The 14487-nt window shown below is 40.6% G+C and overlaps 1 protein-coding gene across 1 annotated transcript; it reads right to left on the reverse strand.

The window, feature by feature from the left end:
* Positions 1–322: 322 nt before the first annotated feature.
* rpl37 (ribosomal protein L37) lies at positions 323–10354 on the reverse strand. Its single transcript, XM_063012021.1, has 4 exons — positions 10249–10354; positions 6823–6958; positions 3211–3295; positions 323–419 (listed from the first exon to the last, which is right to left on the reverse strand). Exons 1-4 carry the CDS (start codon positions 10249–10251, stop codon positions 350–352), a joined length of 294 nt encoding a protein of 97 aa, XP_062868091.1. The 5' UTR covers positions 10252–10354; the 3' UTR covers positions 323–349.
* Between the last annotated feature and the right edge of the window lie 4133 nt (positions 10355–14487).

Here is a 14487-nt window from a genome sequence, read left to right on the forward strand (position 1 = left end):
TCAAAAGGTTGCTGGTTCAAGCCCCACCACTGCCAGGTTGCCACTATTGGGCCATTAACCCTCAATTGCTTAGACAATATACTGCCACAGTACTGTAAGTTTGGATAAAAGCATCTGCTAAATGCAGAAAATGAATGAAAATGAAAGTGGAAGCTGTTACAGATGCAGGAGAGGGGCACTTAATGCACGTACATAACAATTTAACAATCAGGTGTAGTGTAGCACCCTGAAACATTAGAAAAGCAAACGTTCGTTGTTATAAACTAACCAAATTTTAACAAAACCATGTGAGTGCAGTTAAAACAAAACCCAAATACAGGAATCAGTTCACTTGTTTATTAGAAACAGTTTACGAGGAGCTGGATGCAGCCACTGCTGCCCGTCTGGGTTTGGGGACAGTTCCCTCACGGAATCCATTCCTGAAAGAGACGCACACTGTGGTCAGCACATCATGTACACAATAATTCAAGTCCCCTGTCCAGACATTAAACATAATTGCTAGGCAGCAAAGATTACAAGTTCATTTTACCACATTTAGCTCTCAGTCCTCAGTTTAAACAGCAAAGCAACAGCTCAGATGAGGTTTATTTATTAGGTTTGTCATGTCACTGGTTACACAAGATTCATCAGTTTAAATCTTAGTCAAAAACAGTCATGGACAATCTCGCATCTCTAATTCACCTCACTTGCATGTCTTTAGACTGTGGGAGGAAACCCACTCAGACACGTGGAGAACGTGCAAACCACACAGAAAGGACCCAGACTGCTCCACCTGGCAATCGAACCCAGAACATTATTGCCACGAGGCAACAGTGCTAACCACCGAGCCGCCGGCAATTGAGATATTGAGAGCAAATTTCAAATCTGAGTCAGAAGTATTCAGCAGTAGGGATGTAACGATAGACTTCCCACGATGCATTGCAATTCACGATACTGGGTTCATGGTACGACTTTTTCTAAACTGAAATTGAAGACAAATTAAGTTTTCTTTATTATTTCTCTTAAAAAAAGAAAAGTAAATACTGTATGTGTGATCTTTTATTTATCTAAATAATGAATGCCCTTTTATTAATGAGGTAGGTACAAACTACGCAAAATAATTTTTAATCAAGCCTAATTTGGCTGAAAAACCCCGAATTTGGCAACCAGGCGTATAGCGCCAGTGACGTCAGCAGGGCGAGGTGAATAGCGCCAGTGCCCTCTGCTGTTTAAAGTGAATATCGGTTCATTTTTTATGTCAAATCGATTTGAATCGGTTATTAACTGTATTGTTAAGAATCGTTACATCCCCAGTCAGCAGACACAGACCTGCCAACCTTGAAAGAATTTTATGAGTACTATGCCTTGTCAGAAATAAAAGTAAACTGAAGACATTCTTTGTAAGTAAATAAATAAATAAGTTTTCTATGTACAAACAACAAAAGAACATTCAAATTTATCATGCATAATGTTTAGACAGTTGCATTTGTTAACTTGTTAAAGGTTGCAGATTTGGCTTTTTTAAGTAGAGGGTCACTGAAAGTCTCTGTGTAACAAACTCATATTGAATAGATGAACCTTGTAACCTTGACGAGTGGTTAACAACACCGTCGGGTTAATATTGGGCTAACTCGACGTCTTAATTTTACCGTTTCAATGTTATCGGCTCAACGGGCGAAAGGGGATTACCATATGAACAACATATTTTACATCGTTGATAAAATCTGATAAAAACCTCATGAACGGTTTGTAGCGTCTTTCACAATAATGCACAAAAAACGTGATTTTTCAGCTTGTTATGGCTACCGCACCTGCGCACAACTCCACAGCGAGAGGGGGTTCGCCACTAGCGCGCTGAACCCCCTCCGCTCTCGGCACAAGCAGCAAGCCGATTGGCTCTTTTTGTTGAAGGGCGGGACTTCATCCCTGAACGGACGCCATGATTCGCGTTGCGAGAAATCCCATTCGTACTGCAGTCAGTGGCGGGGCTTATCATTAATACGGTCTCGGACAGAAGCGCGAAGCTAGGCGAGGCGGGGCGGTCGGGTGAAAATGAAGCGCTCCGATTGGCCGAAAGCACACAGATCTCTGTGGCTCAGCGGCAACTTTAGTGACAACTTGACAAACTGGTGAAACAAGCGTACTAGGAGGTCAAAATACGTGCCCGTTACGCAAAATGCGTACATGTTGGCAGGTCTGCAGACATGAACCATCTGATCATGGGACACTTAAGTCACATTCTGCACTTGTGCTGGCAAATTCACCTGCCTTTGTTAGAGCACACTTCAAATCCAGGTCAAACTAGTTTTAACCATAAACTGAGAATCTATTAATCACCATAATTACCTGGTATACTTGATAGCTGTGACCCTGTGCATTCTAAAAGCAAAACTAGCTTCAATGATTTTCATGGCCCTGGTCTACATTACTGCAATGATTACACCGTTTTTCCTCTAATTAAGTCTGACAATAAAAAGAAATACTATTTAGTTGGGTCACATTATGGCCAACAGTCTACAAGTTACTAAATAAAAATTGGGGAATATATGCATCCCTGTTTTAATTAAGAGAATGAAAATGCTCAATGTAAACAAAGCTATTATATTTAAGTGTTAGGAACAAAATTGTCATTAACCAAGAGTGCTACAGCAGAAAAACAATACTGTACCAATCTGCACCTGAACTACAACGAGCAAGCCTAAACACGTTAAGCTTTATAATTATACCAGGCCTTTAAAGTGCACAATTCAGGCCAATTAAAAATTATCCAAAAAGAATTTAACAACGTCAATATTGATTGATTAATCAGTTTTAGCGCCGTACCGACATGGTGGGGTCATTTATACAGCGGTACTCAAGTTGCTTCTTCACTTTGTGTCATTTAAAACGAATTATAAAAGATGTTTTAGATTGAAATATGTTAAATTAATTATTTTCCCTGGTGCTGTAGATTTAAGCACATTTCGTGTCTCGTTTTCATTAAAAATAAACCTCAGAGTTTAGTGTTTTGCAGTCTATCAGTATGTGTTTAATTGTTAGTTGGAGCATCTTCCCTAGTGAGGAGATGCTTGCGTGTAAGCTTAGTGTGTCCGATTCTGCATCTTCTGAGGATGGTTTGATTTAGTCACAATGTCAGTATAATCCACTATTGCTAAAATAGGGGAAGCAGGGAAACTGCATATACAGCACTGACTCGATAAAAGAAATAATGCACGGGTGCAGGCAACTCACCTGAATCTGCGGAACACGACCTTCATGTGCCTCATACGGCCGGTTCCAGTGGTGTTGCGCCTCTTGGCCTTAGCGCTCCAGTTGTCTAAAGACACAAAACAGAAAGTCAGTAAGGACACTCCCATTATCTGCACATTCAAACTTATTATAAACACAGTAAGAAACAGACCAACCTTAAATCAACAACCATATCAAGCCATGGATTAAGTAGTGGAGTTGAAAGGTTAGTCAAGATGAAAAGGAATGCACTCGGAAGCATTCCTTTAAGTGCACTTTGACAATTGTTTGTTCCTAGGCCCAGTTTGTTACACAGGCATGTATAAAAGCAAACCTGTCTACATTCAACCAAGTCCACCCTGAACTGGTTGGATATTACACACAATGGTGGTGTCATTTACTGATTAAAAAGTACAACAAACGACAAATATTACAGGGCAATGCCATTTCACAGGTGCAGGTATTAGTGGCAAATAAACTAATGTTGATGGCATCATGAAATACATCAGTAACTGCATTTCTATGCATCATGAACAAATGGCATAATATCAAAATACCTAATTGATACGTTTCCATATTCCAGACAGTCAGGTAATTAGCTGATGACTTAAAATACAAAATAAATTATACAAGGTTCACTATGATGCTACAGAAATTAGCATGTCATTTCGAAAATTGCCTCTCTCGCATCCTGTAGTCATAAAAAATGTTCCAGAGCTGTTACGTTTTGTTTTATGGAGATTCTTCTGTCTATTATTACTGGATCCTCTGAATTATGAAGTCGTTAAGAGTCAAAATATGAATATTGCTACATGTAAGCTAATGCTACTGCGCACTGAATTGACATCACTAGACTGGAAGCCTCTTAAATAACCGCACGAAGCAGCGCGATTCACCAGTGTAACAGTGGAGTGATATTCACAAGTTTTAGTTTAGATTTTTAGTAGCTAGCTAAGTAGAAAGCAATACTCACCGCTTGCTTTAACAAGCCCTACAAGATGACCTGCACTGAGGCTACACTGCTCAACATGACCTGACAAAGTGGTTTGCACCTCTTTTAATACTTTTGTAATCATCCTTGGAAAAAGGAGGACAAACCACAAAGCGATACGACCACCATAGTACGCCTTGCTTTGGTGTAGTTCAGTGACGTCTAATTAATGCGCAGTAGCGTTAGCTTTCATGTAGCAATATTAGTATTACGACCCTTTAACCTCATAATTCAGAGGATCCAGTGATGTACAGGAGAAAAATTTACACAGGACAAAACGTAGAGCGTTCTGAACATGTTTATTTAGCACAGGATGCGTTAAGAGTCGATTTTTTGAAAACCCCGTTTATTTATGCATAAATGTTGGATTTTCCCAAACACTAATATTACAATAAACTAAATTTATAACGATGTTTAAACTAACAAAAAAACTTGCAGTAGTGTTAGTTATTTCACTCAATGGTTCTTGTTTAAATGCTTCATGTGGAACTACCATGGACATTTAACATTCATTAAAGCATTTCCCTCTTCCAAGAAGAAACATTTAATAACTCGAAAATCACGATAAGGCAGTGAGCATTGTTTAAAACGTCTAAACACAATATATGCTTTTAAAGACATAAATAAAGCTCCATGTCTAACACTTTTAGGGGTGGGAAAACATCAGTCTTTAACACTGTCGTTTAATTTGGATCACAAAATACCTTTACAGAAACTAACTTTATAGGATTTTAACGTCATGTTTTACACTTTAGTTACATTCGTGACGGAACAGGTAGTTACAGGTTACATGTGATTCATCCGTTCAATGTCAATCATCACGGGCAATCTTCTAACTCCAATTCACCTAACTTGTAGGTCTTACAGGTAGGAGTGTAGTGAGAAAACCCACGCAGACAAGGTAAGAGCATGCAAACTACACACAAAAAGGACTTGCACCACTCCACCTGGGAATTAAACCCAAGATTGTCTTGCTGTGAGGTGACAGTGCTACCAAGCGAGCCACCCCAACCTCTATGTCCAATGTAGCTCCAGTGCTTTAGAGTACAGAGAGGAAAAAGTCCCACACATTTGTCACTGAATATTGTACATACATACAGGGGTTGGACAATGAAACTGAAACACCTGGTTTTAGACCACAATAATTTATTAGTATGGTGTAGGGCCTCCTTTTGCGGCCAATACAGCGTCAATTCGTCTTGGAAATGACATATACAAGTCCTGCACAGTGGTCAGAGGGATTTTAAGCCATTCTTCTTGCAGGATAGTGGCCAGGTCACTACGTGATGCTGGTGGAGGAAAACGTTTCCTGACTCACTTCTCCAAAACACCCCAAAGTGGCTCAATAATATTTAGATCTGGTGACTGTGCAGGCCATGGGAGATGTTCAACTTCACTTTCATGTTCATCAAACCAATCTTGCTGTGTGTATTGGTGCATTGTCATCCTGATACACGGCACCGCCATTGGATGCACATGGTCCTCCAGAATGGTTCGGTAGTCCTTGGCAGTGACGTGCCCATCTAGCACAAGTATTGGGCCAAGGGAATGCCATGATATGGCAGCCCAAACCATCACTGATCCACCCCCATGCTTCACTCTGTGCATGCAACAGTCTGGGTGGTACGCTTCTTTGGGGCTTCTCCACACCGTAACTCTCCCGGATGTGGGGAAAACAGTAAAGGTGGACTCATCAGAGAACAATACATGTTTCACATTGTCCACAGCCCAAGATTTGCGCTCCTTGCATTATTGAAACCGACGTTTGGCATTGGCACGAGTGACCAAAGGTTTGGCTATAGCAGCCCGGCCGTGTATATCGACCCTGTGGAGCTCCCGACGGACAGTTCTGGTGGAAACAGGAGAGTTGAGGTGCACATTTAATTCTGCCGTGATTTGGGCAGCCGTGGTTTTATGTTTTTTGGATACAATCCGGGTTAGCACCCGAACATCCCTTTCAGACAGCTTCCTCTTGCGTCCACAGTTAATCCTGTTGGATGTGGTTTGTCCTTCTTGGTGGTATGCTGACATTACCCTGGATACCGTGGCTCTTGATACATCACAAAGACTTGCTGTCTTGGTCACAGATGCGCCAGCAAGACGTGCACCAACAATTTGTCCTCTTTTGAACTCTGGTATGTCACCCATAATGTTGTGGGCATTGCAATATTTTGAGCAAAACTGTGCTCTTACCCTGCTAATTGAACCTTCACACTCTGCTCTTACTGGTGCAATGTGCAATTAATGAAGATTGGCCACCAGACTGGTCCAATTTAGCCATGAAACCTCCCACACTAAAATGACAGGTGTTTCAGTTTCATTGTCCAACCCCTGTACATAGAATGCACATGTCCATACATTTTCTATATATTGCCTGTATACAGTTTTATAGTTTGTATATTTGTGTTTAACGTTCTCTTGCATTGCTTGTATACTGGATTTATACTAGAGATACCATCAGCCAGAGCCAAATTCCTTGTGTATCCACATACTTGTGCCAATAAATCAGATTCTGAAAATAGCTGTTTTCTCAAGATTACCCGTTGAAGTGCAATTGATTTAACACATCCACAACCACCTGACATGTACCATGCTATACATTAAAGAATGGACATGAGACTCACACTTTCTCTTGCGCTTGGCAGGGTATCCACACTTGCCGCATGTAGATTTCTGCAGGTGGTAGGCTTTTGAGCCACAGCGGCGGCACAGAGTGTGCGTCTTGTTGCGACGCTTTCCAAAAGATGACGTACCCTTCGTCTAAGAAAAACACAAACAAACAGGTGATGATTAAAAAAACATGCAGCAAAATCCTAAAGTTAAATAAGGTCATCTGGACACCAAGCTTCATGTGATGTGTACCTGGATTTTTGAGTGTGCATTAAGATACAGGGGTTGGACAATGAAACTGAAACACCTGTCATTTTAGTGTGGGAAGTTTCATGGCTAAATTGGACCAGTCTGGTGGCCAATCTTCATTAATTGCACATTGCACCAGTAAGAGCAGAGTCTGAAGGTTCAATTAGCAGGGTAAGAGCACAGTTTTGCTCAAAATATTGCAATGCACACAACATTATGGGTGACATTCCAGAGCTCAAGAGGACAAATTGTTGGTGCACGTCTTGCTGGCGCATCTGTGACCAAGACAGCAAGTCTTTGTGATGTATCAAGAGCCACGGTATCCAGGGTAATGTCAGCATACCACCAAGAAGGACAAACCACATCCAACAGGATTAACTGTGGACGCAAGAGGAAGCTGTCTGAAAGGGATGTTCGGGTGCTAACCCGGATTGTATCCAAAAAACATAAAACCACGGCTGCCCAAATCACGGCAGAATTAAATGTGCACCTCAACTCTCCTGTTTCCACCAGAACTGTCCGTCGGGAGCTCCACAGGGTCGATATACACGGCCGGGCTGCTATAGCCAAACCTTTGGTCACTCGTGCCAATGACAAACGTCGGTTTCAATGGTGCAAGGAGCGCAAATCTTGGGCTGTGGACAATGTGAAACATGTATTGTTCTCTGATGAGTCCACCTTTACTGTTTTCCCCACATCCGGGAGAGTTACGGTGTGGAGAAGCCCCAAAGAAGCGTACCACCCAGACTGTTGCATGCCCAGAGTGAAGCATGGGGGTGGATCAGTGATGGTTTGGGCTGCCATATCATGGCATTCCCTTGGCCCAATACTTGTGCTAGATGGGCGCGTCACTGCCAAGGACTACCGAACCATTCTGGAGGACCATGTGCATCCAATGGCGGTGCCGTGTATCAGGATGACAATGCACCAACACACACAGCAAGCTGGTGAAAGATTGGTTTGATGAACATGAAAGTGAAGTTGAACATCTCCCATGGCCTGCACAGTCACCAGATCTAAATATTATTGAGCCACTTTGGGGTGTTTTGGAGAAGCGAGTCAGGAAACGTTTTCCTCCACCAGCATCACGTAGTGACCTGGCCACTATCCTGCAAGAAGAATGGCTTAAAATCCCTCTGACCACTGTGCAGGACTTGTATATGTCATTTCCAAGACGAATTGACGCTGTATTGGCCGCAAAAGGAGGCCCTACACCATACTAATAAATTATTGTGGTCTAAAACCAGGTGTTTCAGTTTCATTGTCCAACCCCTGTATATTACCCAATAGAGCTGATGGGGCTGAACAAGTAGGCGACTTCATGGTATAGTAATCGTGTCCAGGCACTATAAAGCAGCGCTTCCCAACCTTTTTAGCACCACGGACCGGTTTCATATAAGATATAATTTCACAGACCAGCAGGGGCAGGAGGATTTAAAATAGAATAACTATACTGCTCACAAATTAGCTTTTTTCGCTGCAACAAGACGCAGCTTCCAACTGGGGGTGATATGAGACGATAAACACCCATGTGTTGGAAATGAAGTAGTATTTTCACTGCTGATGTAGCGATCTTTAATAATTTATTCTTTCTGTGCGGCCTGGTAATAAATGAGCCATGGACCGGTACAGGTCCTCTGCCCGGTGGTTGGGGACCACTGCTTTAAGGTACAGTCAACCCTTGAGTTACGAACAGTTTACCATATGAACATTTCGGGTTACGAACGATCTGTTTCAACTTAAGGTAGGAACAAAATTCGGATTACAAACAAGAATAAAACATGCAACGTCACGAACAAGTGGACTCTCTCTCTCTCTCTCTGTATATATATATTTAAACAGTGAGCGAACGTATGAATAGCGGACAGTGTTTTCTTCATACGGTATTTTGTTAAATTCACTATCAAAGGAAATGACAGTCAACATCGGAAAAAAAAAAAAAAAATGAAACCTAGTGAGCCTGAAGCAGGTCCTAGTGGTTTGCACACTCAACCATGGAAAGAAACAACACCAGACTTGACTCCTGATGTTCTTTTGGAAGGGGGCAATAATCCCCTTCAATTCTTCCTCCCCCTCTTCCCTCCCTGCAAGCCAAAGATGTCAACCTAAATGTTGAGTACAGTATGAAAGTTAGTTGTTTCTGGTAGATACATTTTATTAAAAAAAAGAAGGAAATGTATTATGGTGTATGGTACAGCACACGTACTGTACTGAAATGTGATGTTTTTTTATGTACAGTACTACTGTGTATTGTTGTTTAGTACAGGAATGTCTTCTATAATTTAAGATTTATGGGAAAATATACTTGTATTTATAACAAAAAAGACCATTTAAGATATTAGAAAGGTTAGGTAAGGAGGTGGTTTGGGAGGTCTGGCACGGATTAATTATATTTACATTATTTCTTATGGGGAAAATAGGTTTAACTTAAGAGCATTTTGACTTAGGAACAGCCCTTCGGAATCAATTAAGTTCGTAAGTCAAGGGTCTACTGTATGTTATTTGCTCACCACTTGAGAAATCAAGCTAATTTACAGCAAATAATGTAAAGACAAACATTGGGGCAATTGTTTGTTCAGCCATCAATAAGAAAAACATCATATAAGACATTGAAGATTACAAGATATTGTGTGGCTTCTATTACAGCCTACCAGTCTTCCCCATACAACAAGTCATGCATTTGACTTATTAATAAAACAAATAAGAACTTGAATCGCAATAAGTCGATTAATCGAGATGCTGCGTCGTCTATCATTAATAATTAAAAATAAACTGTACGGAACGCCGTGACACGTACGAAAACTTAAAGCAAGACAATAAGCGCAACTCATTTGGGTTAAATAACATTTGCTTTTTGTCAAATGCCTTAAACAAGCATAAATCCGAGAAAACAATTTAAAACCTTAGTAATTGAATTAGAATAAAAACCCACGTCTATATAACAGTTTAAATCTTTGCGCCATGCTGCTAAATGCTAACTCAACCAGCGCTACAGTTAGCATTATTCGGCTAATCGCTAGCTTACACCAAAACATTTAAAAAACTGATTATTAACGCTCACGTCCTCACAATATAAACATTAATAGAGTGGAAATAAGATTCTCATGTTGAATCCTGAGTAAACACGATGATATAAAGTTAAATAACGCAGATGGTAAACGATTTTAGGAATGAGACGAGTTCAAACTCACCATCTTTCCTCCGATTAGAGTCCAAAGAGGCCGGAAAAGAAGTTGGTGCGGCACTAAAAGGGATCCGGGTTCGTCTCGGTGTAACACTAAAATTGACCCCCGTCGAAGTACAAATAAACTCGACGATCATGGAATAATTGACTAAACTATTAAATGTTTTTAAAGAACACATATATTATCTATTTATTACATATTACATATACAATTATTTGTGAAATGCGTTTTACATTTGACCAATACATTGCTTTAAGGTAAGGAAAGAAAAGGCTCACTAAACATTATATATATATATTAACACACACTATAACGACAGCCCTAGTATGTACAGGGGTTGGACAAAATAACTGAAACACCTGTCATTTTAGTGTGGGAGGTTTCATGGCTAAATTGGACCAGTCTGGTGGCCAATCTTCATTAATTGCACATTGCACCAGTAAGAGCAGAGTGTGAAGGTTCAATTAGCAGGGTAAGAGCACAGTTTTGCTCAAAATATTGCAATGCACACAACATTATGGGTGACATACCAGAGTTCAAAAGAGGACAAATTGTTGGTGCACGTCTTGCTGGCGCATCTGTGACCAAGACAGCAAGTCTTTGTGATGTATCAAGAGCCACGGTATCCAGGGTAATGTCAGCATACCACCAAGAAGGACAAACCACATCCAACAGGATTAACTGTGGACGCAAGAGGAGGCTGTCTGAAAGGGATGTTCGGGTGCTAACCCGGATTGTATCCAAAAAACATAAAACCACGGCTGCCCAAATCACGGCAGAATTAAATGTGCACCTCAACTCTCCTGTTTCCACCAGAACTGTCCGTCGGGAGCTCCACAGGGTCAATATACACGGCCGGGCTGCTATAGCCAAACCTTTGGTCACTCGTGCCAATGCCAAACGTCGGTTTCAATGGTGCAAGGAGCGCAAATCTTGGGCTGTGGACAATGTGAAACATGTATTGTTCTCTGATGAGTCCACCTTTACTGTTTTCCCCACATCCGGGAGAGTTACGGTGTGGAGAAGCCCCAAAGAAGCGTACCACCCAGACTGTTGCATGCCCAGAGTGAAGCATGGGGGTGGATCAGTGATGGTTTGGGCTGCCATATCATGGCATTCCCATGGCCCAATACTTGTGCTAGATGGGCGCATCACTGCCAAGGACTACCGAACCATTCTGGAGGACCATGTGCATCCAATGGCGGTGCCGTGTATCAGGATGACAATGCACCAATACACACAGCAAGACTGGTGAAAGATTGGTTTGATGAACATGAAAGTGAAGTTGAACATCTCCCATGGCCTGCACAGTCACCAGATCGAAATATTATTGAGCCACTTTGGGGTGTTTTGGAGAAGCGAGTCAGGAAACGTTTTCCTCCACCAGCATCACGTAGTGACCTGGCCACTATCCTGCAAGAAGAATGGCATAAAATCCCTCTGACCACTGTGCAGGACTTGTATATGTCATTTCCAAGACGAATTGACGCTGTATTGGCCGCAAAAGGAGGCCCTACACCATACTAATAAATTATTGTGGTCTAAAAGCAGGTGTTTCAGTTATTTTGTCCAACCCCTGTATATATACAGTATATACAGTGTATCACAAAAGTGAGTACACCCCTCACATTTCTGCAGATATTTAAGTATATCTTTTCATGGGACAACACTGACAAAATGACACTTTGACACAATGAAAAGTAGTCTGTGTGCAGCTTATATAACAGTGTAAATTTATTCCTCCCTCAAAATAACTCAATATACAGCCATTAATGTCTAAACCACCGGCAACAAAAGTGAGTACACCCCTTAGTGAAAGTTCCTGAAGTGTCAATATTTTGTGTGGCCACCATTATTTCCCAGAACTGCCTTAACTCTCCTGGGCATGGAGTGTACCAGAGCTTCACAGGTTGCCACTGGAATGCTTTTCCACTCCTCCATAACGACATCACGGAGCTGGCGGATATTCAAGACTTTGCGCTCCTCCACCTTCCGCTTGAGGATGCCCCAAAGATGTTCTATTGTGTTTAGGTCTGGAGACATGCTTGGCCAGTCCATCACCTTTACCCTCAGCCTCTTCAATAAAGCAGTGGTCGTCTTAGAGGTGTGTTTGGGGTCATTATCATGCTGGAACACTGCCCTGCGACCCAGTTTCCGGAGGGAGGGGATCATGCTCTGCTTCAGTATTTCACAGTACATATTGGAGTTCATGTGTCCCTCAATGAAATGTAACTCCCCAACACCTGCTGCACTCATGCAGCCCCAGACCATGGCATTCCCACCACCATGCTTGACTGTAGGCATGACACACTTATCTTTGTACTCCTCACCTGATTGCTGCCACACATGCTTGAGACCATCTGAACCAAACAAATTAATCTTGGTCTCATCAGACCATAGGACATGGTTCCAGTAATCCATGTCCTTTGTTGACATGTCTTCAGCAAACTGTTTGTGGGCTTTCTTGTGTAGAGACTTCAGAAGAGGCTTCCTTCTGGGGTGACAGCCATGCAGACCGATTTGATGTAGTGTGCGGCGTATGGTCTGAGCACTGACAGGCTGACCCCCCACCTTTTCAATCTCTGCAGCAATGCTGACAGCACTCCTGCGCCTATCTTTCAAAGACAGCAGTTGGCTGTGACGCTGAGCACGTGCACTCAGCTTCTTTGGACGACCAACGCGAGGTCTGTTCTGAGTGGACCCTGCTCTTTTAAAACGCTGGATGATCTTGGCCACTGTGCTGCAGCTCAGTTTCAGGGTGTTGGCAATCTTCTTGTAGCCTTGGCCATCTTCATGTAGCGCAACAATTCGTCTTTTAAGATCCTCAGAGAGTTCTTTGCCATGAGGTGCCATGTTGGAACTTTCAGTGACCAGTATGAGAGAGTGTGAGAGCTGTACTACTAATTTGAACACACCTGCTCCCTATGCACACCTGAGACCTAGTAACACTAACAAATCACATGACATTTTGGAGGGAAAATGACAAGCAGTGCTCAATTTGGACATTTAGGGGTGTAGTCTCTTAGGGGTGTACTCACTTTTGTTGCCGGTGGTTTAGACATTAATGGCTGTATATCGAGTTATTTTGAGGGAAGAATAAATTTACACTGTTATATAAGCTGCACACAGACTACTTTTCATTGTGTCAAAGTGTCATTTTGTCAGTGTTGTCCCATGAAAAGATATACTTAAATATCTGCAGAAATGTGAGGGGTGTACTCACTTTTGTGATACACTGTATATATATATATATATATATATATATATATATATATTATATATATATACAGTATATATATATATATATATAGTATAGTGCGAGAGAGAGAGGGATAAATATATAATAATATAATAATATAATATATATATACTGTATATATATATATATATATATATATAGAGAGAGAGAGAGAGAGAGAGAGAGATGAATATATAATAATATAATAATAATATAATATATATATATATATATATATATATAGAGAGAGAGAGAGAGATGAATATATAATAATAATATAATAATAATATATATATATATATATATATATATATATATATATAGAGAGAGAGAGAGAGAGAGAGAGAGAGATAAATATATAATAATAATATAATACATATATATATATATATATATATAGAGAGAGAGAGAGAGAGAGAGAGAGAGAGAGAGAGCGAGACAGAGAGCTAGATAAATATATAATATAATAATATATATATATATATATATATTTATATATATATATATATATATATATAGAGAGAGAGAGAGAGAGAGAGAGAGAGAGAGAGAGCTAGATAAATATATAATATAATAATATATATATATATATAGAGAGAGAGAGAGAGTGAGAGAGAGAGAGAGAGAGAGAGAGAGAGAGAGAGAGAAATATATAATAATATATATATATATATATATATATATATATATATATAGAGAGAGAGAGAGAGAGAGAGAGAGAGAGAGAGAGAGAGAAATATATAATAATATAATATATTATTATATGCCCCCCATGTAGTTACACCCCTGGTGAAACCCTCAGAATCGTACAAAAAATACCGTGATACAAATTTTTGGTCATATCGCCCAGCCCTGTTGGCACTGTTTTAAACATTATGTTTCTCAAATATTTTCACCACATGGGCAAAAATACGATACATTTGAACCATTTCACCTTTAAGAATACCTTAAGACCTTTATTTTCTCCCGATATCATATTGCACTCAGACTGTTTTGGTTTATCAGTC

The sequence above is a fragment of the Trichomycterus rosablanca genome, chromosome 16, assembly GCF_030014385.1.
Source record: "Trichomycterus rosablanca isolate fTriRos1 chromosome 16, fTriRos1.hap1, whole genome shotgun sequence".
In the NCBI taxonomy this organism is placed as follows: Eukaryota; Metazoa; Chordata; class Actinopteri; order Siluriformes; family Trichomycteridae; genus Trichomycterus; species Trichomycterus rosablanca.

Excerpts from the sequence above, each read along its gene's own strand:
- rpl37 (XM_063012021.1), bottom strand. Across the intron at positions 3,296-6,822 it reads TGCCAAGCGCAAGAGAAAGT|ACAACTGGAGCGCTAAGGCC; the intron begins GTGAGTCTCATG and ends TTGTGTCTTTAG. Across the intron at positions 420-3,210 it reads GTCGTGTTCCGCAGATTCAG|GAATGGATTCCGTGAGGGAA; the intron begins GTGAGTTGCCTG and ends CGTCTCTTTCAG.